This window comes from Centroberyx affinis, unplaced genomic scaffold (assembly GCF_046629955.1).
Source record: "Centroberyx affinis isolate AG114_WGS23_722 - 3 ecotype Tasmania unplaced genomic scaffold, CSIRO-AGI_Caff_v1 ptg006527l_1, whole genome shotgun sequence".
NCBI lineage: Eukaryota > Metazoa > Chordata > Actinopteri > Beryciformes > Berycidae > Centroberyx > Centroberyx affinis.
This window is the reverse complement of record NW_027283303.1, coordinates 75524-103257: the sequence shown is the minus strand read 5'-3', so window position 1 is coordinate 103257 and position 27734 is coordinate 75524. Positions and strand designations below refer to the sequence as shown.

At 42.6% G+C, this 27734-nt stretch overlaps 1 protein-coding gene across 1 annotated transcript in view; it reads left to right on the top strand.

Annotated features, from left to right (window-relative positions):
* Positions 1-27734, top strand: part of LOC139638760 (thrombospondin type-1 domain-containing protein 7A-like) — a 53421-nt gene that overhangs the window by 10790 nt on the left and 14897 nt on the right. Inside the window, exons 3-17 of the mRNA XM_071512786.1 lie at positions 335-578; positions 2563-2678; positions 4799-4931; positions 5250-5353; positions 8062-8256; positions 9660-9926; positions 13702-13880; positions 14643-14648; positions 15396-15529; positions 15621-15774; positions 18245-18386; positions 20078-20193; positions 20295-20412; positions 24553-24698; positions 26424-26598. Coding sequence (XP_071368887.1) covers positions 335-578; positions 2563-2678; positions 4799-4931; positions 5250-5353; positions 8062-8256; positions 9660-9926; positions 13702-13880; positions 14643-14648; positions 15396-15529; positions 15621-15774; positions 18245-18386; positions 20078-20193; positions 20295-20412; positions 24553-24698; positions 26424-26598 — 2229 coding nt within the window. The remainder of the gene's footprint in view (positions 1-334; positions 579-2562; positions 2679-4798; positions 4932-5249; positions 5354-8061; positions 8257-9659; positions 9927-13701; positions 13881-14642; positions 14649-15395; positions 15530-15620; positions 15775-18244; positions 18387-20077; positions 20194-20294; positions 20413-24552; positions 24699-26423; positions 26599-27734) is intronic.

The window sequence follows — 27734 nt, the reverse complement described above, 5'->3', positions numbered from 1 at the left end:
CATTATTAGAGTGACTGTTTTGATCATAGTGTCACTCTGTCTGTCTCTACCTACGATACAGACAGTCATGGAATTCTGGACAAAATCATATCTAACAATAAAAACATTCTCATATTTGGGTCCAAGAGACAAAATCTCATCAAATGGGGGTCTGTGGCTCTAATCTGGACTAAATTAGGGGTCCTTGATATGAAAAAGGTTGAGAATCACTGGTCTAGAAGCAGTCAAGTTTCAAGATTCAAGGAATTTGAAACTTGAAACTAAACTTAGAATACGGCAAGGGCCTAAACCGATTCCTGTTTTTGACACTGGGTGTGTATTGTGTGTTTGACAGGTGGAATCCAGTGCCCAAACATCAGCGCCCTGCAGGAGGCGAGGAGCTGCAACGACCACCCCTGCACCGTGTACCACTGGCAGACCGGCCCGTGGGGTCAGTGCATAGAGGACTCCTCCATCCCCGCCACCAACACCTCTTCTGCGGGCCGGGCCAGAGGCGACGACGCCTCCTGCTCCGTGGGCATGCAGACCCGCAAAGTCATCTGCGTCCGGGTCAACGTGGGCCAGGTGCCTCCCAAAAAGTAAGACCCCCTCTCCCCCCAAATTCATTATGTATTAAGTTTTGGTTGGGTTTAAGGGATGCTCATAGATGTCACCAACCCCCTCTGTTACATATGAGTGTATATCTAAATGCAAATTTGATATGATCCTTATTAGGATTTGGGTAGGGCTGGGCGATATGGTTGAAATCAATATCATGATAATCATAAGGATTTTTCTCGATATCAATATACATCACGATATGGTTCATGTATGCAAAATCACGTTAAATAATCAAATGAATGTTCATCGCATTGAACCGAATGGTAATGTTAGGTGTGATGTCAAACAAAACAGAAATATTCAAATAGTACTCCTACCATACCTCATTTTATGAGAGTTTTTAAGTAAAATGTGCTTGTCATCATCAATTTAGACAGCAGAAATGTGTGTCACGATATCAAAATATCTTCATATCATCACGATATGATTCCACTGAAAGACGATAAACGATAATATTGAATTATCGCCCAGTCCTAGATTTGGGTTAGGGTTATTAGCCTTTTATTAACAACCAGATCTGGTCCAGTCAGTGTCGTCCACCTCTGACTTGAATCGGCCAAACCCTTATGCAGATGTCAGAATTTCCTCTGCAAAGTCACTGAAAGCCACAGGGTACATTTATCTGCACCCTTACAGATATCTCTTTGTATAACTCAAAGCCAGCCTTCAGTTTTTGTCCCAGACTCGGTTTGTAGACTTTGGTTTGTCTGTTGTTGCTGCTGTCTGGCAGAGGTGTTAGCTGACGAGCTCCTGGCCAGTTGTTTTAAGCATCTGGGTGTCTTTCCCCCCCTTAAGGCATCTGCTGGGAGCGTGAATTATCTATTTATTTATTCAACAAGGATGGCAGCATTATTCTGGCAGCAGAGGAGCGCTAGGCAGGCAAAAACCCCTGCCGCCACCCCCCCCACCCACCCACCCCCATGCTGGGTATGGAAATTAATCCTGCTTTATTCCCGCAGTTACTCCTAACCCTACTGTTACATGCTGAGCAGTGAGCCCGCTGCCCTGGGACACACATTGACATCAATGGAGAGGGGGGCACCCAATATAACCAGCAGTACCAGATGTGGCTAAGATGTGTGGACTGCCACCAATAAGCACAAGCAGCATTAGAGCATACTAATGCAATATCATGATTATAATGAAGTATATACTATAAGGCCCTAGGTAGTGACTATTAAAGGTGCTATGTGTAGCATTTTTAAACATCAACATGTCATTGTCAGATTAATTGTGATATCTATGTACAATTACAGTGAACAAATGAGACCATGGTGAAGATGTTTGGTCGCCTCTATCTCGTTCTCTATAGGGCTAGTTTTTCTCCAAATTAAGACTACATTTCCCATAAGCCCCGTTGCTTACTGTCACCCCTCCCCCTCCCTGAAGAGGTTCAACATGTTGGAAGTGATTTTTCCATCAGCCTTTCCCTCCTTCCACCATCTGCCATTTGCTAGAAAAGCTTTAGCTCTGTTCTTTTTTGGAAGAACAGCGCCCTCTTCCTGTTTTGTGCCGTAAAGCAATCCAGCAGATTTCCCGCCAAATCTAACACAATGTAAAATGCAGTGTAGAGGCCGGTAGAGGCTGCCAATCTTCCCAGCTATGGTCTCGTTTGTTTACAGTAATTATACTAATGTCTCAAAATGAATATGGTAATCATTTCTTAATGTAAAAATTATACACATAGCACCTTTAATGTGTTTTCTGCAGCGCTGTTACAACGGGAATGTTAATGCTCAGACACTGCTGCAATATACGCGCACACACACACACACACACATATAGGCACAATCTCACAAAAAGAGATAGCGCTGGAGGCAGGCACATTAGGGAGTCTCCGAGCCTCCCAGCATGGCTTCTTTGGCACCGATCCAGCACATCTCTATCCGATTCTCAAGGGCGATACTGCGCGCATGTGTGTGTGTGTGTGTGTGTCTGAGCATCTCAATGATGTACTTTCAGGTGTCCGGAGAGCCTGCGCCCAGACACGGTCAGGCCCTGCCTACTGCCATGCAAGAGGGACTGTATCGTCACCCCGTACAGCGACTGGAGCCCCTGCCCATCAACATGCCAAGCAGGTAGCCACAGCTCTTTATTGGCTTCAGCACACATGAATGGGGTGATGCTTTGCAGGACACCACACAAAGGCTGAATGCAGCAATGTCAAGGGAGGAAAAGTCATACAGGCTTTTTGGTGCGAGCGTGTTCCTCAGTAGAACACAATTACCGAAGCGTACCAAATATGCGGAATGCTAAATTGTGCCATCCAGTGCTCATCATTAAAGATTCAACAATCAGATAATGAAATCATCACATACAACCAGACAGAATACCCACAATTATAATACTGTTTGAGCCGTGACATGTTCTGCAAACGCTATGGAAATGCAGTGTTGCCAAGCAATCTTCTCTAGAAAGGACTAGAACAAATGCCGTAATAGGGTTGGCTAATTTGGAACCTATTTGCCACTCAAATCAGCCGTGTTAAGAGCTCCAAAACACTTGTTAGCATTAGTGTTAGACGTCTAATTAGACATTTGTGTGACTGTCATTCCCTTGAGTGATTTGCTGTATGTATTGGCATGGTTACTCCGCAGAAGCATCTGCTGGGCAAATCTTTTTAATCCCCGCGTCGTCTGTTTTCCATAGATGGTATCGGTCTGTCTTTTTATTCTGCTTATTGTTCAGGATTTGGGAGCCGGTTCATCTGGCTTTCTTGCCATTTGGCAACGGATCTGTACTGTATTTCTGTAAACCATCACAGCTCTCAACATGATTCACCAGGACTCTTAACACTGCAATGTGATACTGCTGATATAGATGTGGAGTTCCTGTAAAGGCAATAACCTCTACCACCCACAGAGGTGCGTTGGATACCGCAGAGCAGATGATGGAGATAGTAATCAATATTCCACTTGATTTTATTAGACTGCCCTAGAACTGGTCACTTCCAGCAGAGGTTATGCAGAAGATACAGCACAGAAAGATGGAAACCAACTGTGCTTCATTATATTCCTTCTACGTCGCACTGTTCAATGGAGTAGTGCTAAAAGTCAGCACACAAAAGGCTCTTGCTCGTCAAGTACCTTTTCAAGGACCTGGGACATGCAATCATTTACATCTACAGTTTGTTTTTTTTGGTCTGAACCACAGTGGAAAAGCTTGCTTGTTGCATTTTTGTATTTGGTTTGTTTAGGGCAGTGGTTCTCAACATGGGGTCCGGGGACCACCAGGGGTCCTTGAGGGGGTTCCAGGGAGTCCCCAGCAAATTGATGAATTGTTAAACTTCAGCATTACTTCATTTACAAGAAGTTAACACAATTAGAGAATGTAGAAGAATGACTGTTTTGATCATAGTTTCACTGTTATCTCTCTACCTACAGTACAGATAGTGATGGAATTCTGGACAAAATCATATCTAACAATAAAAATATTCTCAGATTTGGGGTTTTTTTTTGGGCCACGGACCCCCATCAAATGGGGGTCCGTGGCCCTAATGTGGACTAAATTAGGGGTCCTTGATATGAAAAAAGTTGAGATTCACTGGTTTAGGGTCACACTGCTCAATTACAAGTGAACCAGAGTTTGTGAAGAAAAGTCACATGAACTCACAAGCAGCTTGTTTATTGGGCAGAGTTTTGGTACCTGTCATCCTGCCAGGTTAAAGGTTTTGGTAGTGGGGGAGACAAAACAAATCTGATGCCAGTGCCTTTAATTTTAGCACAGCATAAAAGACTTATCTGTGTTCTTTGTTGTAATTTCCCGTCTCTGGTGTTCATATCAGTTAAGAACACATGAAGAAACAGCTGAATATGAGCATCAGTCCAGACTGCGGTTTGTCCTTGCTTCATTTTGTTATGCTTTCCAAGCATAAGGAACTTCTGGCTATCAGATGCCAACATCTGTTTCCTTATACCTATAAACCTTGTGTTTGGGGTCATTTCCTATGCTTGGTTCGTGTCATGCTCTCACTCCAAGCGAACCGTTGGCTTGGCATTGTTCGCACCTGGCCAAATGAACCAATTTAAAGGGGTAAACACTTCAGATCAACCACTCCAGACATGCCTGGTGTGAGCATGCCCTCCTTTGATTATCAATCATCTTTGTTTCCTCTAGAGCTGGAAAAGGTTGCAGACAATTGTTTGGGTCTGTGTATTAAGAATGTATACGAATATGTTTTTTTCATGGCTTCCCTAAGGCGGCAACACTAAGAAGAAGCAGCACAGGAAACGCATCATCATCCAATTACCGGCCAATGGGGGACAGGACTGTCCTGAGGTGCTTGCCCAAGAGAGAGAGTGCGAGGCTCCATCTGTCTGTCAAGGCTACAGGTAACCAGTCTTCTCCATCATATAACCCTGCTTGCATTATTCATGTGCATGACAAACACAGGTTTTCAATCCTGGGAAATACCCAGTATGACCACAGTGTTGTACCACTGGAAAACAAGCAGCTCCAAATGAGCAGTCAGTGGGGTCAGTGCCTTTCTGAATAGCACTTTGACGGTAGTTGCCAAGCGAAGAACCTTACGCATCCATTTCCCCCCACGCAGATTTTTTCCCCATCTGGCAAACTGGCAATCGTCCAGTCACAACCTCACAGCCTCTATAACGTTCAAGCCACCTCTGTTTGCTCTGCCTCTTCTGCAGATGGAAAACCCACAAGTGGAGGCGATGCCAGCTGGTTCCATGGTCAGTTCGGCAGGACAGTCCCGGCGCTCAGGAGACATGTGGGCCAGGCCTGCAGGCTCGGGGTAAGGACATCAATGACATTGCCGACTATACTTATCCAAACTGTATGAAAGATTTCAAGCACTCATAGTCCAATGTCTAGAGAGCTATTTACTATGTGATTTTCTTCTTTACATTTGTTAAGCAGAGCATGATAATTGACACTTGGCCTGCAGAAAGAACAGCATAGCCATGAGCGGTCAGTAGGTGAAGGCATTAACTTCAACTGGGATGATGTTCTAGCGGGAATCTATAGGACCCGTGATCAAATCCTTCCATCTACACGCTCTCTTTGGAGGAGCATGAGAGGAGGGAGGCGGCATCAAAGCAGCACCTTGGGCTGCATGCAACTTTAATCTTGCTGTAAATGTTATGGGACTCAGGAGAGGGATGTTGAGTGTTACACTTTAAGTTTGAAGTGGTCTGAAGCTCACCCCCTCGGCTCCACAATACCAATGCAGCTGACTGAAGCGAAGGTTTAAATGACAGAGCGCATTATCCAGTGGATGGTTTGCATGAAGTGTATTCACTGGAGCAGTTATTCTGAAGAAGCACACCTTGGTAAAGCAATATTCAATATTCAATATTCAAAGTCAAATTGTTTCAAAATGCCACACAAGAGCAGACAAGATGGCTAGTAGCCACAATAAACTACTCGACTGCTGCTCCAATTACATTCAGTTGGAGGGAAAATGTTTATGCATTGTATTGGAATGTTTTACACTAGTTTTCTTAACATTTGAGCAATATCTCTAGTTACACATAAACTCTAATTGATGAGAACTTAGACAAACTATCTATGTGTCCCCAGTAGATTGTTGGCTCTGGTGCTCCATGCTAACACTTTAGCATACACTATGTTGAGTGATAGTAGGCTCTATGCTAACACTTTAGCATACTCTATGTTGAGTGATAGTAGGCCACTAGCATTAACTCAAAAGTGAGAAAAGGCAAACTCTATAGACTCTATAAATATGATAGTGTTAAAAAAAAAATTGCGTTTTGAGCGACTGCTGCAGCAGATGAATACGTTGCTCAGCTGAAATACAAAAATCTAAAATAAACCTGGCTACATCAGCTATATTAAGTGAATTGTATTTCATTTAATATGTATGAATCTACAGGCCATATAATAAAATAAAACTACTGTATATACTAAATAGTAATAACTTTTAATAACTTTCTATTCTATTATCAATCTTCTTACTTTGGATAATGCTGTTAGCAGGGAGCAAGAGTGTCTATGTTCTCATCGCTTAACGGCTAAGTTGACCAACAGGATAATCTCCCAAAAACATGGTGTATTCCTTTTAAGCCCTTGCACTACTAAGGCACTAATGCCTCTGACTTCAGCTGGAATGGAGGCAGACGATTCACTTCAGTGTTATCCTCACACACACACTCAGACACTAAGACTATTAAAGACTTAGAGACAGAGGCCATTATCTGATTCCAATGATGAGCATCCTGGTCCTCCATCTTGGGGGGGGCTCTTGTCATTATGTACCATTACCTGTAATAGTATACTCTTGGCTAGAGAGAGAATTCAATACAACCCTCTTACTATGCACCCACTCACTCAATACAGTCTGTTTTGGCGGAAGGCAATAGGCGTTTTACAGCCCTCACTTACAGTTTTAGAACAATTTCCCATGTATGTCTATGTGTGTGCGTGTGTGTGTGTGTGTGTGTGTGTGTGTGTGTGTGTGTGTGCGTGTGTGCAGTGAATAAGCAAGAGAGAGGGAGAAAGAAGGTTTATTCATGGGCTGATGATATATGGACTAAACCAAAATTGCATATTTAGGATGATAAAATATGAATATGGTACTGAGAATTATGTTGTATATAATTTATCTAAAAAGCAAAGAGCCTTATGTGCCCAGCTGAGATCTGATATTTAACCACTTACGGTTGAAACTGGATGGTATGTCAGTCTGGAAGAAGAAAAGCGGATTTGTTCAATGTGCTGTTTGACTGATATAGAAAATGAGTTTCACTTTGTTTTCTATTGCCTTTTACTGGGAACTGCGCAATACTTTGTTTAGTAAGATAAAAACAGATATTGATTTTGTAAATATGGGTGATGCACAAAGATTGAGTTGGCTGTTCGCTTATGAAACATTTAGATTAGCTAGTTACCTGGAGAAAGCCTGGGAGATGAGAAAAAAAGCTCTTTATCAAGATAAACTGGACGTTTGTAGCAGTTCTTTTCAGTGTATTGTTCATTTGAAACCTATCATTTCAAATATGTTATTTAAAAGAATATAGTAGTACTTTATAATGTGGTCATTTTTAATTTTTAATTTTTTTTGCTCTTATATGTATCACTGGAAGATGTATTTTTGTAAAATGGTGGTGTCATCATGTAATCCCATTTGGATGGACCAGACGTTACTTTAGCATGACACAGAAATAAAAATAAACTAACTAACTAACTAACTAACTAACTATTCATATTTCTATTGTTTAGATTTCACCCATGCTTTCTCTACCAGATGTTAAACTAAATCAGTAGATTGTTGGCTCCAGTCCATGCTAACATTTTAGCATACACTATGTTGAGTGATAATAGGCTCCATGCTAACATTTTAGCATACACTATGTTGAGTGATAGTAGGCTCCATGGTAACACTTTAGCATATAGCCTACTATGTTGAGTGATGTAGGCTCCATGCTAACACTGCTAAGCTTCCTTCCTCACAAAACTTCCTTCCCTCCTTTCCCCCCGTAGCTGTTTCGTGCCGGAAGCAGGACGGTGGGCAGGCAGACATCGGAGCGTGTCTTAAGCTTGCCAGCTCCATGCCGCCTCTCACCCAGCCCTGCCAGCTGCCCTGCCAGGAAGACTGTCAACTCAGCAGCTGGTCCAAGTTTTCCTCCTGCACAGCCGACTGCGTGGGCGTCAGGACCCGCAAGAGGATGCTCGTGGGTGAGTGACAGATTTTAACTTCACTGTGACTTCCAGATTACATCAACCTTTGGGATAAGATCACTGGATGGGAAGCATTACATATATTTTTTTTTATTCAGGTAAAGTCGGCTAAGAGCGCTGCATGCTCTGTTCTGCTCGGCATTCATACAGTTCCACGCATTCAAACTGGAAGCTGCCCAGTACAGCCACAGTCTTCTACTGTTGGCCGCTGAGCAGCTCCAGCCTGCAACCTGTAGGCTACTGTTGCTCCCCCAGAAGAAGACAGAAGATTGTAAAGCTGAGGGGAAAAGTAGATTTTGTTTGAATGTTAATGGTTTAAGAGCCCTTTAGGAAATACCTGATGGTCTTATGGATTTCTTTAGGATTATATGGGATGAGCTCATAGGCTGCTAAGTAGGCTTTCGATGCACTCCTGCTGTTCCTTTGTTATGTTGGATATCTACCTTGAAATTGTCAGTGTTAATTTAAGTCTTTGACTGTAAAAATCAACACTGCCAGTGTTTCCACACCATCAGTTATTTCCACACTTTATCACTCTAGATTTAGCTCTCACAACTCTCCAAACAACTCTCCAATCAACACTGTCAACTCCAAATAATTATCACTGAACAATCAACACTGGAAAATTTGCTGTGTAGTACCATGCATCTACATAATGCTCTGTAAAGCCAGGGGTCATACAAATGTATACATTTGTTTCACAAATTGTGATTGGACGAAAGGTGTCCCATGAGTGCTTATAATAATATACAAACTTGTACCTTATAACTCAAATAGTAACAGTCTTGTTTACATTTAATATATCCAGTCCGTTCATTGGAACGAAGCAAACATGGCTGTTTATTGTTTAGTAATGGGGAACTCAGTTTTTGTCAGCGGAAGGCCAGAATAAAATTGTTAAATTAAAACCCAAAGGTTTTAAAGAGTAACTAAACCCCACCCAAATTTGTGGTGAAGCCTGACATCTACTGGTGAAAAGTAGGGTACTGAACTGGCTATCTGCTATTGGCTGATCTTTGGTGCCAGGTGATGTCACCACCTGTACTCTATAGAAGGTGACATCACCTGGCACCAAAGACCAGCCAATAGCAGATTGCCAGTGCAGTACCCTACGTTTAACCATTAGATGTCACCAGAGATTTGGCTGTGGGGTTCCGTTACTCTTTAACTTGTGTAATCTTTGATACTATTGTAAAAATGTTGTATAAACGCAATATCATACTGGAAGTCATGCTATATAGTGTTTTTTGGCAACGGTGTGCTGATCTACTCTGCCTGTGTCTCCATTCGCCATACTGGTGCCAATGACCATGACATTGCATGATCTTGAGTATGTTTTTGCTTAAATGTCTGAGGTTTGGAAACGGACATGCTACACAGTATGTTTCCTCTTTTTGCAGGGAAGAGCAAAAAGCGTGACCAGTGTAAGAACAACCAGATATATCCCCTGACGGAGACCCAGTACTGCCCCTGTAACAAATACAACGCCCAGCCCGTGGGCAACTGGTCCGACTGCATTCTGCCCGAGGGAGGCCGCGTGGAGGGCCAGCTGGGCATGAAGGTCCAAGGTGACATCAAGGAGTGTGGCCAAGGATACCGCTACCAGGCCATGGTGTGTTATGACCAGGACAACCGCATGGTAGAGACTTCTCGCTGCAACAGCCACGGTGAGTGTCGCAGGCTCGAATACCATCTGCTCTTTGCTAAAACTTTCTAATGCTTACTACTAAAACTGCCTGAGGACTTGGGTTTGAGAAATACACATAATCCATTAATGGACAAATACACAGTAATGTACTGTAATGTTAAAGGTGCTACACAACTATTAAATAATGTATAAATTAATACCTTAGTTAACATGAATACCATTAGTACATTACACATTAGTTAACTGTTAATTAAGGGTTAGTTAATGCTTATTGAGCATTAACTAACCCTTATTAAGCATTAACTAACCCTTAACTTAGTGACCCTTATTAAAGTAAAGTGTTACCAATAAACAAGACCATCACTAAGAAGTCTGGCAGCCTCTACTGGCATCTACTCTGCATTGTACATTGTGTGTAAAAAAGCAATCTGAAATAGTTCAAATATTATTATTCTCTTCATATATATGGTAAACAAGCATTCCCGTACTCACATATTCGATCCATGATTTGACCCAACTGAACGGCAGCGAGAGGAAAGCAGCCATCACACTGTGTCCTTTTATCAACCCTTGATTGTAAATTCACTGTAGCGCAATCAATCAGGGAAACAAGGGGCTGGATCTACTGCCGGCAGCCCAAATCTGTCAGAGCGCTTGGCGGTGAGCCACATTAGCATTCCGCAATATATTCCACCGAAGGGAGAAAAGGGAATTAGGAATCACAGTGCTGTCGTACTCTGCATCTTAGTCCTGGGAAAAATACAGAACACATCAAAGTACTCTGGGGAATGAGCGTGTCTCTGTTTGCTCATTGTAAAACCCATCGCTTTGTGAGCCAGAGCTTTACTTCCCAGTATGGGGCCGCTTGATTGTAACCGACTGTAACCGTAATAAGATACTGGACTCAGAGTTCTTAATGCTGCTACTGCTACTGCTGCTTTCCTTCTGCTTTAGGAGTCTTTGATTGGGACTCTCACATCAGAGAGTATTGTGGGAGTCACATGGTAATTTGCCAGCTCCTTCCTGCTGACATGTTGCCTTGGGCTAGAGCCGGAGATCAGTGGTGCTAGGTTTGTTTATGGTAGCAATCAAGGAATAGGAGGTATCACGCACTGTACAGGTGAATCCGGAGTCAGCAATTGTGAATAACAGCATGTGTTCTTTCACGCCTAAGGAGGTTTTCTGATTGGCAGCTTATTCTATGCAATCAACATAAGGCTAAACTGCCGGTGCAACTTCATTCATGTAGCCTTACAAGAAAAATCCACCTTTGGATCCTGTTCCACTTTTAGATATCATAAATTTTTGATGTTCAGTGCAGTCCAGGAGTTATGATGAAGTGTTATAATTAACTTTTTTGTTGTATCCACTTTCCCTCAACCTGCCTGGTCTACTTCTACTTCAGTTAGTGATTTCCTTCTTTTCCCAGAATGCCTTTCAACAACTCACAGAGTGTGAACTACCGTATTTCCTCTAATAGTGGCCGGTAGTCAATTAAAAGCCGGGTCTCCGATAATGGCCGGGGCCGTGGTCGACACGAACAAATAAAGGCCGGCCCCAAATACAGGCCGGGGAAAAAAACTAAGGAAAAAACAACGGTGGATACCGGTAAACTCCTGGTGCCTGTTATATAATGTAACTGTAGTTTGTAGTAACGTACAAGTGCCACAAGATGGCAGTATGCCACAAGACGGCTCGGCCGGTGGAAGTCTCTGGAGCGTGCCATCGTCGATTACCGTAATTATCTGTAATGCATTGCAGTAACAAAAAAACAGCTACCTAACGAACCCCAAAACAAGCAGATCAGAAAACAAGGAGGCTTCGTACTAAAATATGAGCAAATATACTTATCAAACAGAGGGAATTAGAAATAAAGGCCTGTCTCTAATATAAGCCTGCTTCCAATAAAGGCCTGGTACCCTCTGCAGTTGAGGTAAAAAAAGGCCTGGGCCAATATTAGAGGAAATACGGTACTTGCTTTCAATCAAAGGTGGGAGTATGGGTATATAAATATAGCTAGCTGTCCAACTAGTTTGTGAATATTGGGGCGTGTCTATGATCACGGCTGCTTCCCTTATTGAAAACACAACATGTCTTGTAGCATTGCATTCTGGTCTACTGAGGCTACTGTTGTCGGAGAAATTGGCCTTTCTGCCTCTTCTATGATGGTCTGATGATCTAGAAAGAAGCCCTCACTCTTTGATTCTGAGGAACTGACACCAAAAACTCATGTTTACCATTGATGTTTTAGATCGCTGAAACATTTTCTGCTGTAACTGCGTCAATAAGAAAAATACACCACCAAACAACGGAATGGACCCATAAATGCAAGATACGTCACCAATAACTTTAACCACGTTAAAGATTATTAGGACATTTCCTTGGATTTTTCCATTAAGTTTGAAGCAAACACATCATTCCATTTTCAACAATCTTTTTGAGATTCAGAAATTAAATAAACAATATGCTCTCCACAAGGCTGATGAGGTGTTACATATAGCTTACACCGGTTGTGTCAGCAGCATGTCGGCAACACAGCTGAGACCTCCATCTGTGTTTACACTGGTTCTGTTGAAGTTGTGTTTACAGCTGATGTCGGCATCCACAGCAATCTAATAACCCAAGGAAATAAAAAAATAATAATAAAAATTCATATTTGGATTAAAAACAACACGACCGAATCAGTGTATGTGTTTTTATTTCTAATATATAACAATATACACTACCAGTCAAAAGTTTGGACACGCCACATTTTTCTTTATTTGTACTATTTTCCACATTTTAGAATAATAGTAAAGATGTCAAAACTATGAAATAACACATATGGAATTATGCAGTGACCAATACACTCCTCATGCTCTAATCATAATAGGTTTCATTTCCACTACTTCATCCCACTTCTTTGTTGTTCAAGTGAAAGTAAAACCAAATAACCATGTAAATGACAAGAAAAGAGCAGTGTAGGGAAACATTTAGATCAGTGATTCTCAACCTTTTTCATATCAAGGACCCCTAATTTAGAGATTTTGTCTCTCAAACCCAAATCTGAGAATATTTTTTATTATTTTAGATACAACTTTGTCCAGAATTCTATAACTATCTCTACTGTAGTCAGAGATAACAGTGAAACTATGATCAAAACAGTCATTCTTCTACAAGCCCTAATTGTGTTGACTTCTGGTGGTCAAGTTTAACAATTAATCAATTTGCTGGGGACCCCCTGGAACCCCCTCAAGGACCCCTGGTGGTCCCCGGACCCCACGTTGAGAACCACTGATTTAGATGGTACAATTTAATATATTGTGGTTATAAGCACTAATGGAATACCTCTCATCCAATCACAATGCGCAGTTGGAAACAAATATCCTGTAATATTTCATTCAGGCTCATTCTATGAGCACAATTATTTGCCTTTTGGGTCATTTTTCATTCTTTTTGCAGTTTTGTATTTGTCTCATTGCCACAGCCTCTGTCTAGTTGACCTTGCCAACGCTGCAGAATCAAACTGTTTAGACCTTCACGACCCCTCCATCTTCTTTCGGATGAATAATTGATGAATTTCCCATCCATCCTTGTACAGTCAGATGCGCAACAAGTAGATTTAGGCGATATCCACCCTCGCCAAAAAAAAACAAAATCTCCCACTTGCTCTCAACTGTAGTCACAAAACAATCTTCCGCTTTGTTGTTTGGTTGCTTCGGGGCGAGCTCCAGTACCGCTGCTCTCTCACCTCGTCCGAAGGAGATGATGGAAACGCAACTGAAACCCGGCTGTTGTTCTGTGGTTGGTTGCAGGGTATATCGAGGAGGCTTGCATCATCCCCTGCCCGTCGGACTGCAAGCTCAGCGAGTGGTCCAACTGGTCCCGCTGCAGCAAGTCCTGCGGCAGCGGGGTCAAAGTGCGCTCCAAGTGGCTCCGGGAGAAGCCCTACAACGGCGGCCGGCCGTGCCCCAAACTGGACCACGTCAACCAGGTGAGCGATGGGGGGGGGGTTCTCACCAAGGTTATTATCGTTAAAGAAAACTAACGAAATTAACGAAAACTAGGTGTGAACAAAACATTTTCGTTAACTGAAATAAAAATAAAAACGAGGCTTTACAAAAAAAACGATAACTAACTGAAACTGTATTGTGTGTTTATAAAACTAACTAAAATAAACTAAAATTATAGAGAAAATGTCTTTAGTTTTCGTCTTTGTCAATTTATTTCAAACATAAGCCTAGTATTTTGGGTGGATATGAAATCTATCTTCCATTTTTTTTTTTTTTCAATTTTTTTTTACCTTTTTGAATTTCACCCCTGACAAATACCCCATATTACAAAAAAAAGACTAAAACTAACACTGAAACTAATAAAAACTAAACTAAAACTAAGCATTTTCAAAAAATACAAACTAAACTAAACTAGCAAACCCGCTTTAAAAACTAATTAAAACTAAACTGAAATTGAAAACAAAAAGTCTCACCATGGCACCTGCGTTGTGTTTTAATGTTTTATTCAAAGATTCTAATTTAATGTTTCCCTTTGTAGGGGCCGCGCAGTGTCGGATGAGTTTCAATTTTTTATTCACTAGCTAAGTTGCGGTTTGTTCTCACGCCATGGAAGATTAAAGAAAGGGAGAAAAAGTTCTTGTAGCTACTTTTAATGTATATTTCTGTTTAATCGCAATAATATAAATGTCCTTTTTCTGTTATTCTTTTTCCTTGGTGGATCTTTGATTGGATTCCATCCACAGGCTCAGGTGAGTACATTGTTGACATAGATTTCTTTTCTTGTTTGTTTTTTATCCATACTTTTTATATATTTATATTTTTTTAGTCTTTTAAAACAGTGCTTCTCCTGTTCTTGTGTCCCTTTGTGATGTTGGTTATCTTTTTTGTGTGACTGGCTTTCTATTTCAGTGATTCTCAACCTTTTTCATATCCAGGACCACTAATTTAGTCCACAGTAGAGCCACAGTAGGACCCCCATTTGATGAGATTTTGTCTCTCGGACCCAAATCTGAGAATATTTTTATTCTCATATATGATTTTGTCCAGAATTCCATGACTATCTGTATTGTAGGTCAGTCATTCTTCTACATTCTCTAATTGTGTTAACTTCTTCTAAATTAAATAATGGTGAAGTGTAATAATTCATCAATTTGGGACCCCCTGGAACCCTCTCAAGGACCCCTGGTGGTCCCTGGACCCCACGTTGAGAACCACTGTTCTATTTCATGACCCTGAAGTGTTTGTAACTGTGTTCCTAAAGCACTTTGGGTCACGTTTTTATATGAAATGTGCTACATAAATAAAATTGGATTTGATTTTGATTTGATTGAACAGACTTTCTTATTGAATCTCAAGAATCACAGGTCGCCTCAATAAATATGCATGGTGGTAATTGGCGATCGATATCAGGGCTTCAATGCAATTTACACTTTTGTTGTTGCTACACATTTTCTGTACAAGATCAGACAGGTAACTGCTGTGTTTCTACATGTTAGGTGTATGAGGTGGTGCCTTGCCTCAGCGACTGTGGCCAATATGTGTGGGTGGCAGAGCCCTGGAGTGTCTGGAAGGTGAGCAATGTGGACCTGAAGGAGAACTGCGGCGAAGGCGTCCAGACCAGGAAAGTCCGGTAAGACGAGCGCAATCGCAAACCCCCCCCCAAGCTCTACTGCTGTTGAAATTCCTACTACAAACCCTGGCTGTGATCCCTTCTTGTCCAGGTGTATGCTGAACACCATAGACGGGCCGTCGGACCAGGTGGAGGACTACCTGTGCGATCCAGAGGAGATGCCACTGGGGGCCCGGGACAGCCGGCTGCCATGCCCCGAGGACTGTGTGCTATCAGACTGGGGAGCCTGGAGTCCGTGCCCACTGGTAAACTTACAACACGGCTTATTACTTACTCTGTCACTCACTGTTCTACTCCTCTACTCTACCATTCTTTATACTCACAGAGGATTGCACGGTAACCGGTAACTGTATAGAATAGAATTCAGATTGTCTTTAAATCGCAATAGGGTTTACTTACATTGGTAACACTTTACATTAAGTAGGGCTGAACAATTAATCGAAATTTTATCGAAATCACAATATGGCCTACTGCAATTTTCAAATCGCAGGAGGCGCAATATTTGTTAAAGACGAAATGTGTGTCAAAATACCATTTTAAAGTAAATATTGTGGTGCTGCAGAGATGTCCTGGCCTACACATCATATTCTACAGACTTAAGAAAACATCTTTGTTTGCTACAGATCCCCGCAAAAATCACACCATAATCATTTTAAAACGTTTTTCAATGAAAATGAGAATAATGATGTAAAAGTTATCATTCCCTCTAATATCGCAAGTCATATCGCAACTGCAATATCAGTCAAAATAATCGCAATTAGATATTTTTTCAAAATCGTTCAGCCCTAACATTAAGCGTTCATTAACTAACTAATGTATTTACTAGCAAGAATTAAACATGAATGACAACATAAACAAAAATTAGTTAATGTTAAATGCACATGAACAACTGCATTAATTCATGTTGCTGTACATGTTTGTTAATGCCAATGTATTGTCTAAATTGAAACTCTAACTCTTCATGCATTACTTAAACATATCCTGACATTGACTAAAGTGATTAAAGCATTACCTAATGTGAATAGGGTGTTATTCATGTTTAATTAATGCATTAGTCAACAATAGTTAATGAACACTTAATGTAAAGTGTTACCCTTATGTTTTTAGGTTGATATAAAACTTAATGATCTAAATTCATTGTATATATTATCATAGTAAGTAGCACCCAACTGAAAAAAGAATTGGTGGTTGTTTGCCTTATGATGATCACTGACTGGAGGTCATATAGTTTACCCACCTTTTTATTTACTGCTACACCCCTAGTTATAAGGTAGTAGAATCACGCCGCCATTGTTTTAAACCTTTAAAAACCGGGCTAACTAGTCAGTCTAAGCAGCCCCTTCTTTCAGACTGCTTGGCTTCAAAGGACTTTCTCTCCCAGCCTGCTTTCCCCCTCCGGTTGCTCTCCTGCTGGGCTCTCACCCAGTTTAAATGATGCCCCTCAGTATGTGTGACTCTGTCCAGCGGGGCCCTGCATGGAATATCCACTGAGGGGAAAGAGGAGGAGGAGGAGTTGGGGGAGGAAAGGAGCGGGAGTATAGCAGGGGTTGGCATGACTTTGAACCTGGGAGATGAGCTCCCACCAAGCGGGCATTAGGATGTGGCTTATAGCTGTGGAGGAGGGGGAGGTCACGCTCAAAGACGCCCTGCCACCCCTCTGTAGGGAAACTTAATAGCTATACTACATTTTGCTCCATGAAATAAAATACACCTAACTAACATCACCTTTGTGAATTTCCGTCCTTCAATTACTTTTTATAGCGATTGCTGCTAGCAAAATGCTAATCCTCAACATAACAATTCAATTCAATTTGCTTTATTGGCATGAAAGTTTACAATGTTGCCAAAGCATGAAGGTGTGTGTGTGTGTGTGTGTGTGTGTGTGTGTGCGTGAGTGTGTGTAACAACTGGAATATAACTAATAACGAGAACAACATCAGTGCTATTGTAGTCTGCTTTCCCCCATGGTTAGCGTTTCGTTAGCAAAAATGCTGCCAGTAATGTTAAAAAGCCAGCTTTCTGTGGCCTCCGACTACCTGTGATCACTTATTTTGTGTTTCAATATAGCTTATAACACAATACAGGTGTTGTCATTGACATAGTGTATCTTTCTGCTCAACTAGAAAAAAGTGATTTTATCGAGGGTCACAAAATGGTAACCAAGGCTAATGGTCATTTCTGTGCTGCTAGCATTTTGTAACCCTCAGTCAAATCACTTTTTTATGGTGGTGCAGTCATCTGACAACAGAAACAGAACTATGTCAATGACAACACCTGTATTGTGTTATACGCCATGTTGAAACACAAGATAAACAGAGTTGGAGGAGACAGATAGTTGGCTTCTTAACATTGTTGCAAGCTGAGAACCAATCCAAAACCAATCCTGATGTACGTCAACCATGTTTGTGAAAAAGGTCTATTACTGTGGATGGAATGGATGTGCCCCTTTAGCGGCTCTCCAAACAGAAATGATTTGACACCAAGTAATCGGCTGGTTCATCTCAAGCTGCTGGCGAAATTGCTGTAGCTGCCACAGCTGCACAGGTAGGCAAAGAGCAGAAAACATGCTAACAGCAAACACGGGGAGGGAAAACATTTATGAAAGGAGTTTGATTTCCCAGCAGATAAGGGCATTCACAAAGTTTCCAAGTGTACTCAGCCTACCTGTGTATGTGAATAAAGTCGGCATCCTCTTCTCCTCTTCCTTCTCCTCAGCCATGCAGTGGAAACAGCACCCGGGAGAGGATTGGCTACCCGATCCGCCAGCCTGGGGAGGGGAAGGAGTGTCCGCCCACTAAGGAGACAGAATCCTGCAAACACAACAGCAACTGCTTCCACTACTCTTACAACATCACCGGTGAGGCTGAAACATCCTGGTCAACTAACTGGTAGACATTAGAGGGAGTAGATTTTACAGTGACACCTTACTTGAAGTGGTGCTCATGAGGCATTATAAGGCATTGTAAACGCATTATAAGCGTGTATTCATAGCTCCCTATTTGGGACCGGGAACGAGTCGATTTTTTCGAACATAGTTTTTTTTAATGACAAACTGGGAATACTTTGTTACCACTGGTACTGTTTATTCATCTTTGAGATCGGTTTTGAGTGTGAAAATCCATTTGGTATGGGTGGTATGGGTGGCCCAAAGTGAATAAGGGCTCTAAATCATGCTGTGAACTTGCTAATTGAGACCCGAGTCTCAGCCGTCATTTTTCTGTGTTTAAATGCAAATAAGGAGCTGGCTTTTCAGCTGTCCATTAGACCATGAAAATGACTTTGGGCCAGACTCTAAACAGCATAATCAGATAGTCTATGTCCTGTTTAGTATACAGTATAACATGCGTGTTTTGGGTGGCCCAAGGTGATTTAACCCGTGAAAAGCTGGCCTTAAAAAGGCCGTAGAGCCATTTTTGAGATCGGTTTTGAGTGTGAAAATCCATTTGGGCCAGACTGAATCCTATACTGGGGGATATTTCTTGATACAGTCTATATGGCATAGCACTGAATAGACTACAAATTACAAATACATTGTTTTTGTAATGTCACAGTACCAGTGGTAACAAAGTATTCCCAGTTTGTCATTAAAAAAAATATGTTCGAAAAAATCGACTCGTTCCCGGTCGCACATCACTAGCCGTGAATAGGGAGCTATCGGGAGCTAACTTCAGCTTCATAATCAGAGCAGGGTATAATAAACAGTAGCGTTCGGAATGGTTCACTCGTTCACTCACTCACAATTCCCTATGCAGTGTTTGTCTTATAGTGAACTATATAGGCAACGACCAAACAAAGATTCGGACACTGCATTAAACATATTGCTTCAAAAAAATGCGACGCCCAGCATCTCATAAACAAACCAAGCACTCTTGACAGCGGGTTGAAATGGTAGTATCGATTTTAGGAAGTTTTGAACATTAATTTAGAAATAAATTGTTAAAATTGTAATCATGCAAGTGTGGTTTTGTTAACTAAGGAGCTGTCTCCTAATGCATCTAGCAAGCTGTTTTGGTTTGGCAAACAATAAGCTTGTGAGCAAACGCTGGCTAGCTCACAAGCTAGCGACTAGCTAGCTACTCTTCTTCTTCTTCCTCTGTAAGACACGATCGCATTGCATTGTAGTATACAGGAGAAACTGTAGGGTACATCATCTGTTCACTACAATTTGCAGTGCATTGCGGGTATTGGTGAAGTATATAGTGAATCAAATTGAGTTGAGAATTCGGACACTAGTACAAAATGGCGGACACACTATATAGTGCACTATTTTTGTAATTGGGAACCGTTTCGAACAGAAAGTGTGTTTATGTCAGTGTTTGAATACTTTATAGGGCAACTGCATAGTTAATGACATGATATGAAATTGAATGTAGTCTGTTTGTTATACATCAGCATGCACTTCTGGTAAAGTGTTACTAATTTTACTTCAACTGTACAGTGATTGGTACTGTATGTGATATGCAGAAAGTGCATTTCAGTGAATAGTTCATTATTTAGAAAGACTCACTGTTGGGCCTGTTTATGACTGCTGCAATATCTTCCCTACAGATTGGAGCACCTGCCAGCTGAGTGACAGAGCAGTATGTGGAAGTGGCATCAAAACCCGCATGCTGGACTGTGTGCGCAGTGACGGCAAATCTGTCGACCTCAAGTTCTGTAAAGAGGTGGGATTTGTATCACGTTCCTCTTGTCAAAGCCTCTTTCGTGTTTCCTGAGAGAAATGCCCCGCTTAATCCAACCCGTCTACTCACTCTCTCTCTTTCAGCTGGGCCTGGAGAGGAAGTGGCAGATGAACGCTTCCTGTGTAGTGGAGTGTCCCGTCAACTGCCAGCTCTCTGATTGGTCAGCGTGGTCTGAGTGCACCCATGCCTGTGGGCTTGCAGGTATGCCTATAGTATTACCCAGCTACTGGTCATTCTCTGGTTAAGCTTATATTCAGGTTAATCTGCTTCCATGAACCTTTGATTGAGTCTCCCTGTTGCCATAAATAAACAGGAATATCCCTCCTCCTTCTTTGACTGAGCAATCGTAGCTTACTTCTAATATAGGGGAAAGAAATGATAATTCCAATAGTAATAGTAAGTATTGCTCACCGCCATGTTTTTGTTGAAAATGTAATGCTGCGTGAGTGAGGTTGCGCAAATGGTGACAACCCAAAGATGTTTCCATGCCACACTAACCCGTTTCCAAGGCCAAGCCACCATCAATGGATGCCTGTTTTGAATTTTAGCACTGAAATATCCCAGCTTTCAAAATCTCTCCATGCCTTTCTGTTCAAACCAGTGCTGTTAGGTTTTCCCCTTCAATCCCCTTCAGCTGACTGCTTGAAGGGGATTCTTCTCTTGGACCCCAAAAAATCAATTGGCCTTTCTAGTATTAGATGGGTTTGTCATAAAACCAAAAGTGAAAGCAGTAAGATGTTTCCATGCCACAATAACCCATTTAATATGCAAACTAGAAGGGCACTCGGAGAGCGCAGACCTCCGCCAAGGTTCGTGCTATTATTGCTTGTTCGTGGGTCGGATCCTGATCCGCTCCAAAATTGAATGGGTTCTTCCTTGGCCCATGCTACACCCTTCCACCAAGTTTCACGAAAATCGGCACCGAAAACATAACCTCCTTGGCAGAGGTAATAAGCCAGGCTAGGCTTCTCTTAACCAGGTTATTTTAGCCCAGTTATGATGTTTACATGCATCGACCCAAAAGCCAAAAGTTAAGTCAATGGGTTAAAACGTAATTCTCTATGTATGTAAATATGTAGGTAAATGTAACCAATGATATGAGTCACTGTAGATTCCTTTGAGGCTCCAACATGGCAGCCTCCTCACACGGTAGCTGGGTATACAGGGCGGCTGTGTCGGCATGCTGTCTTGCCTGTGAGTCATGCCTCATTGCTGCAGGTTTGGCAGTGCACAGCTCCGCTCTCAGTCAGCCACTCTCCCAGTAATGGTTGAAACCAGAAGCGCTTTATGATGTGAGAAACGATCACGCGATAGCCCTAAACCAACTGAGGGGAGGGATAATGATGTCCTTGCGTGTAATTCCATAGGATCAGACCATTGATTGGCGGTCCATTACGTCTGTGTGCTCTGGGCCTCGGGGAGCGCTCTGCTCTCCATGAGTCCTTGAGAAGAGCAGCAGCCAAGAGCGGCAAGAGCAAATACCAGCCCAGATATGAAACCCATACAGGCTTTAGCTATTGTGGTAACCTTAATCTGTCCCCAGGCGAGAAGGATTTTTTTTTCCGAGGATGGCGGAACAGCAGGTAAACCGCGGGAAGAGAGGGCCTCCTCGCTTTTCCTTCCTGTGTTTCTTTTTTATCTCCAGGCTGACTGCTAGGACACACTTCCCTGGAGTAGCTAATTTCTGTTCGCGAGCCAGGAATAGAAATGAGCTGGATTTGTTATTTCAAGGAAATGAACATGCAGTACCTGGAAGCGGCAAGGTGCTGTTATCAATCAGGCAGTGTAAAAACAGGGCTATTTTCCCAGGCACATCCAACCTGTGCGCGCATAGATAATCATGGTGGTGTATGTTCTCCAGCCAAACACTGATAGTGACAGCTGGCACGGGCCTCTTTGCCCACCAGCCCTCCCTGCCACCCACCGCTCAACCCCAAACTCTGCCACAGCCACCCACTGGGAGACCACTGGAGCATGAGAATCATGATGGAGGGTGATTGCTGGTTTCTGTGGGCACGAGGCACCAGCGTCTTCTTGCAAAGCAACCAGTGACAAAAGCAACACCCAGGCAGGAGCCATTGATTCAAAACCCTTGGGTCCAGATTCGAGGTTTATGTGGTGCCATGCCATTATTCCAAAACCCCAATAGTCCGAAAACTCCATGCCTGGCTCCATCCACAACCGTGGCTTCTGACAGCCTTGACCGTAAGCTTGCTCTAACCCTAACCTCAGTGACCCCACGCCTCAACCCAACCACCTCCGGGATAATGGGCTGTCAGACAAATGGGCTTTCGGTCCAGTGGGTGGACATTTTTCGGACTATCGGGGTTTCCGAATAATGGGCCATCGGAACAATGGGCAGTCCCCGTTTATGTAGGGAAGTGTGTGGAAAGCTGCTTAATATCACTGGTCATGGTCATGCATATGTAAACTCCCAACTCCCCCCAAATTATTGCAGCGCATTTTTAGATCTTTTGAATGGGCGATTGAACACTCGTCCATTCAGGCAGAGGGTTTTTCCATCCTAGAATCTCTGATCAGATCAGAGAACGCTACAATGGTGATGGGGCTTCGGGGCGCAAGGAAGCCAGCCTCGGTGAATGAAAGCTGAACTTGCACTCACAGTTGGCGATGAAGAGGCTTGCCTGCTCGTGCGCTGCTCTTGGCACCACAACTCCATTTGGACACATTTCTAAGTGAATACGATGAGAATTCTGTACTTTTACCTCAAGCAACCGAGGCACAATTGCCCTCACATCCTCAGTCTTAGTGACTCGGGACTTGGGACTTGTATTTCCCCCCCCACATTGTTTCCCCCATTCCCTCTGCGCTTCATGCACCATGGCGTTTTTTTTTGTTTTTTTTTTTGCTGGAAGATGAGCTGGCAGCTGGCGAGACTTGCTGCAGGGGGGGGGGGAGGAGCGTCACCCGGGGATTCCGCTTCTGCTTGTGTTCAACGTTAAGAAGAGCGTCGCAGGGCCCCCCCACCCCCGCGTGCAGCCAGGCTTGGCAGGAGCAACACTGGAGATGATATCAATTACAGTGTGCGGTAAAGGAGAGGGAGTTCGTCTGATGTAGCCTCCCTAAATTGATATTATAAACAAAAGATAGACTCTGTGGAGGAGTTAATTGTCTGACCTTTTTGGAGGTGGATCAAGGCCTGGAGTGGCTGGGGCTGAGGCTGGCGTACTGTAAAATGAATGGAGTTGCCCTTTAGGCCTGTTCTCTCAACTGACTGTACGCAGAAATCGAGTCTCAAATCAAAAGCGTACTTAAAAGCGCACTCGAGCTCTCTGTCAATAAAAAGAATTGCATGGATTGAGGGTTTTTGAGGCTGAATTAACGCTGAAAGGCCGCACAAAAGCGCATTTATTCCAATGTTCCAAGAGTGTTGAGTTATCTTTGAGACCTAGTTTTCTATTCTGTGTCACTTGTAGTATTGCTGAATGCATTATTTCTCTCGGGTGGGTTAAATGAGGTAGGCAAAAAAAAAAAAAAACATGCATTTGTTATGAGACGGCAGCTAATTGTGAATTTTCTCACATCCTTCCCTTGGGACTCTTTGTTAAAAAACGCAGGGTGAATTTGGGTAAAGGCCTCCTCCCCGGCAACATCCCCCAACATAACACAGTCTCTTGTTTAATTTGAACACAACAAAGAAATATGAATATTCAAACGGGCCACAGGCAGTGGAATGAGGCTCCTAAAATTGTGCCGTAGATTAAGTCATTTGAAAGAGAACGGAACACGGCAAATTATTGCATTTAAACAAGAGGGAACGGTAGGGGAATTCAGGTCAGATATGAGCTTTATTCCTGGAAAATTAAGTTACCTGGGTTTTTCGAAGTAGATTCAGGGTATAGGAAGGGATCAATTGCAGCAAAGCACTACAGAGAGCCATTATAATGGAAGTCAATATTAATCATGCAGTATGATTGAGGGTTCTGCGTACATATTTACACCATTTGCAGGAAAACATGGACGTTTTGCAGTGTTCATTACTTTTTTTTTTTAAAGCTTTGTTTATTCAAGGGAAGCTGACTGCTCCTTGTTCTTTTGAAGGTTCACCTTGCTTCATATTCATACACTTCCACGCATTCAGATTCATACAGACATTTTCCCAGCCGGTCCTCCAGGCTACCGCCGCCCCCCCCCCCCCACCCCCCCACCCCCAACAGCCCACAATGTATAATTAGAATATTGTCTTTTCCATGATAAAGACTTGGACCCGACTTTTCTTCCATCGTCCGAACAAAGCTCGGAGGAAAGTTGGAAATTTCAACTTTCGGGTCGACTCTCTCATCCGTAATGAATTCTCGGCACCTCCTTCTTCCTCTTCAGGCAAGCTGTGGCGAAGGCGCACGGTGACCCAGGCTCCCCAGGGCGACGGCAGGCCGTGCCCGTCCCAGATGGAGCAGTGGAAGCCCTGCCCGGTGAAGCCCTGCTACCGCTGGCGCTACAGCCCCTGGTCCGAGTGCAAGTCGGAGGTGAGTCAGAGAGCCACGTTTTAAGGTTGGCCCGATTTAGTATGGCTTTCAGTGTTAGTGTCCCATGATGGTCTAAATGCTGTTTCGAGAGGCTTTTCCACCCCGATAAGCATTATATTCTTAGGGGAAACACTGAATACTTTGAATATCATCACAAAATCACCACCAATACCCATCCAGTCCATAAAATATCAGTATTGGTATTGGCCTGCAAAAACCCATATCAGTTGAACCCCACTGCATGCTACAAAGAACTGCCATATCGCTCCATGCAGCTGATAATGCGATATCTTCTAGATCAGTGGTTCTCAACGTGGGGTCCGGGGACCACCAGGGGTCCTTGAAGGGCTTCCACAGGGTCCCCAGCAAATTGATGAATTGTTAAACTTCCGCATTATTTCATTTACAAGAAGTTAACACCATTAGAGAATGTAGAAGAATGACTGTTTTGATCATAGTTGCACTGTTATCTCTCTACCTACAATACAGATAGTCGTGGAATTCTGGACAAAAACATATCTAGCAATAAAAATATTCTCAGATTTGGGTCCGAGAGGCAAAATCTCATCAAATGGGGGTCCTACTGTGGCTCTACTGTGGACTAAATTAAGGGTTCTTGATATGAAAAAGGTTGAGAATCACGTAATAACACTAATAAAATGTCTTTCTACATGGGTTGAAGAATAAACTCCTGGAAAATGTCATGGCATCACATTATTACATTAACTGGCACTAAGGGGTGTAACGTGTGTTTAACTGATGATGTCATAATAATATTAACTAACTATTGACGAATGTAAGGTATTTTTAGTTCGCTTTATTATTACATCATCAGTTAAAAATATGTCACACAAAAAATACTCACATAATCAGTTAATGTAATAAAGTGATGTAATTACATTATGAGGCAATTTATTACATTATTGCATTGGCCCTTTAAGAGGAACATTTTATTGCCTTTTGACAAGTAATTACTGTACATTTCCCAGCAGTTATTGCATTATCAGCTGCCACACAGCAATATGTCATTGGCCATTCCTCCATCACTCCTCTCCCCTCTCTCTCCTCCTTCACTCTCCTCCTCCCTCTCTCATGTCATCTATCTGCCACATGCAGCACATTGAGACGCTTCATTAAATCCGAGCGGTTCTTCCACAGGGCCAGGCGGTGCTCTCTGTCGCTTTCCCCCCCTTTCTCCTGCTTCCCCCCTTTTTTCCCCTCTATCTCTTCAACTTTTTTTTCTTTTCTACATCACCCCCCCCTAGCCTCCCTCCCCATTCTTCATCTCTCTTTTGCCTGAAGCGTCTTATTATTTTGACATGCTGCTGGACTTCCCGAGAAAGACAACGGCTGGCACACTCCTTTGTTCGGGGCGTTTTTTTTTTTTTTTGTTGTTGTTTTCTCTCTCTCTCTCTCTCTCTCTCTGACTGTGTTTCCTGACAGTGAGCAGCAGCTCATCAGCAGCCCACAGCGCAAAGCTAGTTGCTGTGTTTTCTTACAAACCCCCGCCCCCCCAAAAAAAAAAAAAATCAATGGCAAAGGGCTGACAGAAGCTCAAAAAAAAAAAAAAAAAAAAAAGGCTCTGAACCCCCCTTAACAGCTGGATGTTGTGTACACAGCAGCCGGCTCTGTACGATCGCATTTGCCGCCCGGGTTGGAGACGAACTGACTTAGAGAGGTGTGCTTGACCCTCCACCCCCCCCCTGTTTTCTGTCCCGTTTCCAGGGGGCGAGGTGCGGCGAAGGCCTGCGCTTCCGGAACGTGTCCTGCTTCGTGTCGGACGGGTCGGGGCGGGGGGAGGGCAGCCTGGTGGACGAGGAGCTGTGCGGCGACCTGGAGCCCTCGGTGGACGGAGACAGACAGATCGTCCTGCAGGAGGAATGCACCGTACCCTGTCCCGGTAGGTGACCCCTAATAATAGTCAAAGGGTGGGGGGCGACAGGGCGGGACAGGGGGTCAAAGTCCCCCCTTAAAGGAAAAGCGGGGTTCACTCCTATCTCTTTGAATGGGGAGTCGTCTATAGCTAAAGTTCTGACATACAATCATCTGCACACTGTAAAAAATGACAAGCTGTTTCCAGGCCTATGAAGCCTATTTTGTGATATTTTTAGTCAAGAGAATAGAGAAGAATATAGAGAATAGAGAACAAAATTTACATAGCCACATTCAATCATATAATAGTAGAAATAGAAAATATGAAAAAAAAAAATTAAGAAAAAATATGAATATAGAAAAAATACATTGAATCTCACAATTGAAATACACTGAATCTCACAATTGAAATACATTGAATCTCACAAGTGAAATACATAAACATAGGGATGATGAAGACAAACAGGGCTTCAATACCTGGGTAATAGAAGAAAATCCATCATTAGTGGATATATCTATAAATCTAATAACAATCAACAATTCTTTCAAGAAATCATCATAAAACAATGAAGAAAATCTGGAAACAAGAAACGTTCTCTGAGTAAATGTCCTGAAACAAGTTACACTCTCCTGGAAAAAAAAAAGGCAAATTTGTTGAAACCGGTAAAATGATCTGCCATTGCAGTAAGATGATTTTACTAAAAAAAATCCTAAATTAAGCTTGATAAGTCTGGATACAAGGTAACATAACTTAACAAGTCTGTCAGTTTTTGCAGTGCATTACATATTTATGAGTGTTTGTTTTTCCACTTACTGATGCTTGTATTCCCTCCACTGCTTCATGAAACAGTGAGACTAGGACATTCAAGACAAATGTGGTTTTCAGCAGTCCCATACATACATGTGTCATTGTATCAGCTGTTAGCAGTCATGTCATGTATGTAGTCTGCAGTAGGGAGCTGACAGTATCTGAGAATATCATTTTATTACATTTATTCAAGTTGCTAATAGCATAGTTCAGCTGTTGCATAAACCTGAAAGTATGATTGGTGGATTTTCTTTGTGATTTGCACGACTTATAGTTTTAAAGGTTTATTCCACTCAAATACTACTTTCTGTCCAACTACTTAGTTTTAAAGGTTTATTCCACCCAAATACTACTTT